Genomic DNA, 5,094 nt, shown 5'->3' on the forward strand with positions numbered 1-5,094 from the left:
AAAAAACATTGTATTTTGTAGGTCCATTGAAGTAAAATGATTATTAAAAATATTAACTAGGTGTCAGGGTTTCCGTCCACGTGGACGAAAACCAAAATCTTGCAAAATTGTTATGCTAGTATTAGTCCACTTAATTATCTAAGATTTCTATACAAAAACTTTAATAAACCCTTAAAATAGTGTTTATTATGCTAATAATTAGACATACGTGCCAAAAACATTACGTAAAGTAGCTAAAACAGTAATTAAACATACCATGAAAGTTCCCTACCGGCACGTTTTTTTTCTAACTTGACGACGTTTTCCATTCACCTGTGTGCACCAGCAACTTCCGTAGATTTTTTTGGAGTTATTACTTGTCAAATTACATTTTCATGCAGGCAGAACTGTAACTTAGATATTATAGATTGTAATAAGTCCAAACTTGCACGGAAAGTTAGGTTTGTATTCTAATTTTCCGTATTTGTTTGTGGCAAGTCGGTCAAATGGACGAAAACAGGAGCTGGACGGAAAACCGGCGCAATTACCCTACTGTTTTATTATAAAAAGGCATAATAAAATGGAAATAAATATATTACTTATCCTAAGTACTTATGTACAAAATCTTGTGTGCGCTACATGGAACAAATAGGTTGCAGACAATAGGCACAGCTATACTAAACTAGGTACATGGTGTTTTCCTAATCTCAATTGAGACAATGTTTCTATTCCCATCACTTTTGACTAGATTTCTCAAGAACAATATAGTCACACAACAATGTCCTTGTGCACTTGGTTTTGTACAAAAATCTTAAAAATAATATCACTTGGAGCAGAGCTATGGCGAAGTGCTCACTTGCCGAGCAAGATTTTGCGGCCAGCGCCCATGTTCTGACCGGCCTGGGTGGCTCCCTTGTTGGAACCGGCCTGCAGACCGATCATGGTCTGGCCGGCCTTCAGGACCTCCTCGGAGAAGTCACGCTTGCACTCATCAGCGGGCTTGGGGCCAAGGTAGGGACCGTTCCACTCGGGATGTCTGTAAGTCTGTAACCAAACATCAAACATTAAAGTCAGATCGCTTCAAAACCCAAGAATGTGTAAATCCGTTGTGCAACACTTAAATAACCCTTACTCGGCCTCAACATGACCACATGGCCTTGGATATTTATGAAAACCGAGGTAATGTTGCATGTTCGTAAATCTCTGTTGAACTTGGCGATTTTCCAACTCCTCAAATTCGAAACGTATCGCAAAACGAAATGGTGTGTGAACGCGTTGTTTTAAGTAGCTATCACGATTCTATTCCTGAAGTTATGCGATAAACGAATATGGATCGGATCAGTTATCGTAAATTTTATAATGTTTATAAAATCATAAAATGATCTTGCGTAATTTTAAAACAGATCCAGACTATTTATTATTTTACCACCTACACCAGGGAAGCGAACATCGTAACAATTATTCTTAGCCCGTTATTACGTCGTAACATCTAGGTATTATTTGTTTATATTATGACATAATTAATGGTAATTTTTATATAGATACTGACCTCACGGCCGAGGGCGTACAGTGTGCTGACGACCTGGGCAATGTCCTTCTTCTCCCAAAGGTCGACTGTTTGGAACACGTCGATGTCAGGGACTCCATATGCTTTGATTGCGGCCTGGAAGCTGTACAAAGAAACCATTGGTTGGTTAGATGTCACAATTTAAATGATAATAATACGTCTTCTGAGTAATCAGTTACGTCCTCATTGAAAAATGGCAACGGTTGGATGTTTTAGTCTCATTCTACAGATTAGTGTAATGGTCTTTACGAGTCTTCAGAATTTACAATCTCTATCTTGGCAGCAGACCTTGCTCATCTACAAAATGGTTCGTTTACATTATCACTACTAAACAGAACTATTAAAAATGTTATTTACTTGGTAATGTTCTCCATCATCTTGAACTGTCCACCAGAGGTGTTGATCTTGTTGACGGAGCCAGGCTTCAGCTTGTTGATGAGCTGGCAGAGGACTGTGCCGTCCTTGAGGACATCTTCGAACGCGTCGCTAGGGGGGAACTTGGCACCGAGGACGGTCTCGATCCACTCCTGGACCTCCTTCTCCTGGTCAGGGTTGCGCTTGGAAGCGAGCTGTGGAAGATTTAAGGGTTAAAGCACTATGTTCGAATCGAATGATAAAGCAGATTGTTTTAACGCTGCTTTTTTATTGGACATTTTCAAATATCAGTAATACGAAAACACTTTATGTATCTATCTTAAGGACTGAAAAGCTTTCGTTTTGGATGTCTAATAACTTCTAAATTTCAAAGAGCTTAAAAAATTTTTGAATGACTATTTAAAGAATACTAAGGTGAAATTAGTGAAGTGATTTCATGGCTAAACTTTGAGTTAACACAAAATTTGCTTTGACTAAACGTTTATTTAGAAGACCGTTATTATGAATATAAAAGTGTGTGTATATACCTTGGCGCGAACTTGGCGTTCCAGAGACATGTTGTGTGGTTTGCGTTGGCTGTGTGTGTGCACTGAAAGCTCTGTAAGACTGAACTCCTGAAAGCGGAGAGCACGTATTTATAGTGGCGCAGGTTCCGCCCTTCTGGAAAACTCGCGCGTTGCGCCCGCGCCGATGAGCGTTCGCGCAAAATAGGCTCTGACTCAACAACCTTTGTTGTTCCTACCACTTAAGTTTTCAGTGACATACATGTAATATTTCGCTAAAAATGCTAAAAAAAAGTCAATTTAAAATGGAGGCTGGCAATAGTTTCAAAATAACGATGTTACTTGACTTTTTAAAATTACCTTTTCGTCCATGATCCTTCCGATTCTTTGTCCCGTTTCTTATTCACACATGCACAATGCTCAAATAAAGCAGAAAAAGTACGAATGATTTAATCAATGATAAATTTCACTGAATGGTTCATTTTCGACCAACCAAAGACGTAGTACCTACCATCGAATACTTAAATTATTTAGGTAAACCTTTGTCGTTGCTGAACTATAAAAAAAAACTTTTTTTATCACAATACGAGTTTCTTGACATCATAATACGTGATGTTGTAGTAGGTAAAGTTTATTTTAATAAAAGGGTAATGACCAATGTTACAAGATAGCGAAATTAGATTCGGACATGCCACATAAAAAGAAGTGCTCTAATAAATCACGATGATGACTACATATTTCATTCACCCAACTGTACACGTGCCATTCAAATTCTCATTTTTCGGTGTTTGAAATATTGTTTTGCGTCAAACGGTCGGTCAATCAAGTACAAGTGCTGATTGAAATAATGAGTTCAGATTTCAGCACCTAACTGTTACTGTATTTGAGGGTACTAGGTTAACATTTGGTCATCACAATAATTTAATTTAATTGATGCATATTTAATTGATCTTTGGTAGAGCTGTTATGTATTTTACGAGAAAGTCTGATAAACTCGTAAGACGCTATGTGACACCAAAGGCACAGATAACATAATAGGTACCCCAACGATAAACATATTAAAATAATTTTGTATTATGCCAACACGATCTACAACGACAATAATTTAAATCTTAGACCCTTAGGCGAAGGTATTGAAACCCGTCCTTAATACTTATTCAATTACAGATGAACTTTTGAATTAGCGTGATTGGCAATAAAATTAATTAAAAAACTGCGTCATTAGTTTTTTGTGAAATAGACCTTATCCAGGAATCGAACCTGGAGATTTTGTAACAACTTAGATCATCACTATTCAATAGTATATTCTGCAGAGAGTGGACGTAAATACCCTCAGAAGTTGATAGCATATAAGTACAACTTAGTCTACAGTCATTACACTGAAAGCCAGTGAAGTATAGAGCCTTAGTAATGGATGTTCAGCCTTTGATAATAATGAAGTATTTTGTTTTAATTCCAGTTTACCCATTTAAGGACTACACGCGCCAAACGTGTGGCACGTTCCACCATTGACGTCACGGCTTGTAGTAGGTACCTACTCTTCGAACTCGGCGCCCTCCCACCACCCTCCAGTGAGTACCCGATGACTTATCATTGTCGCCGGTGCCCACGCCTGAGTGGACACGAATATAAAAAACACCTTGGTACTCTCAACCTTGAGTATTTCGGTCCAATGAAAAAACTGTGATTCATGGTAAATAAATAACTGCACTTCATAAGAAGCTATAAAACCTTGTCTTGATTTTAGTGAGTGGAATTTAGTCGTTAGAATATGAGACTTCTTTCATTTTACTTTCGTAGAATGCAGATACTTTGAAATTCTTATTTTAAAGCTTTTATCGTCAATGAAAGTTTAAATACCTACCTACTTTTATGAGCTTTCATAAAAAGACGTACTTTTCAGGGCATTTAAAGAACAGAGGTACTTACCTACCTACTTTGTTTTGATTACTAGTTCATATACCAACTTTCGTAGCAAACTTCAAACAAGTCACAAACAACTTCTAATGTTTCTCGTAAAAGCTCCTAAAATGCATGGGATTAGTCATAGACATTTCCGCATAGCGTGAGAAATTGAATTCCATAGATTCCGTTTATTAGAGACGTCGGCAGAGAAAGTTAAACACTGTAGCATTTTGCAATAACAAATAATATTACATTATAGCACCTGTACCAGTGCTTTAGTGGTGCAGAACACACTCGTTGCGTTATGAAACTAAAAGCGACGCGGTACGAGTAATAGCAAGTTATTGAAACGTTGTTGAAAAAACATCATAATAATATGTACAATCATAATGCTGTGTTGTAAAGGTACAAATCATAATTGAATTTCTCTAATACATTCTTCAAAAAAGGAAAACACTACGTTACGTACATAATAAACACTAAGTTTTATACCCAAAAGTTGAAAATGGCATATTTTTCTTAGTTCATTCTGATGTTAAATAATCCTAACATTATTAACTGTGTTTCAATGAAATCTTAAATACTATACATGAATGAAATATTCATTTTTCAAGTTTCTGAAACTTTCGTAGCACTACGGTGCCGCTACGAAAGCTCCTACTTGACTTGACTTGACTTGACTTATCTTTTTTGTGAGTATATTTTTCCATTGGGGTAATCGTGGATCTAATGCTATCTGAGAAAAATAAAATAAGTAAATCCCAT

General features: G+C 36.8%; 1 protein-coding gene across 1 annotated transcript; it reads right to left on the minus strand.

The window, feature by feature from the left end:
- Nucleotides 1-551: 551 nt before the first annotated feature.
- Mp20 (muscle-specific protein 20 transgelin) lies at nucleotides 552-2,582 on the minus strand. Its single transcript, XM_028302161.1, has 4 exons — nucleotides 2,449-2,582; nucleotides 1,904-2,115; nucleotides 1,529-1,649; nucleotides 552-1,023 (listed from the first exon to the last, which is right to left on the minus strand). Exons 1-4 carry the CDS (start codon nucleotides 2,476-2,478, stop codon nucleotides 832-834), a joined length of 555 nt encoding a protein of 184 aa, XP_028157962.1. The 5' UTR covers nucleotides 2,479-2,582; the 3' UTR covers nucleotides 552-831.
- Nucleotides 2,583-5,094: the final 2,512 nt, after the last annotated feature.

The sequence above is a fragment of the Ostrinia furnacalis genome, unplaced genomic scaffold, assembly GCF_004193835.3.
Source record: "Ostrinia furnacalis isolate ACB-3 unplaced genomic scaffold, ASM419383v2 OfSCF1084, whole genome shotgun sequence".
Classification (NCBI taxonomy): Eukaryota; Metazoa; Arthropoda; class Insecta; order Lepidoptera; family Crambidae; genus Ostrinia; species Ostrinia furnacalis.

Bases quoted from the DNA above. Each gene is read 5' to 3' on its own strand.
- Mp20 (XM_028302161.1), bottom strand. From the start codon at position 2,478: ATGTCTCTGGAACGCCAAGTTCGCGCCAAG. The intron at 1,650-1,903 runs GTAAATAACATT...TTCTTTGTACAG, and splicing joins ATGATGGAGAACATTACCAA to CTTCCAGGCCGCAATCAAAG. The intron at 1,024-1,528 runs GTCAGTATCTAT...GTTTGGTTACAG, and splicing joins TGTACGCCCTCGGCCGTGAG to ACTTACAGACATCCCGAGTG.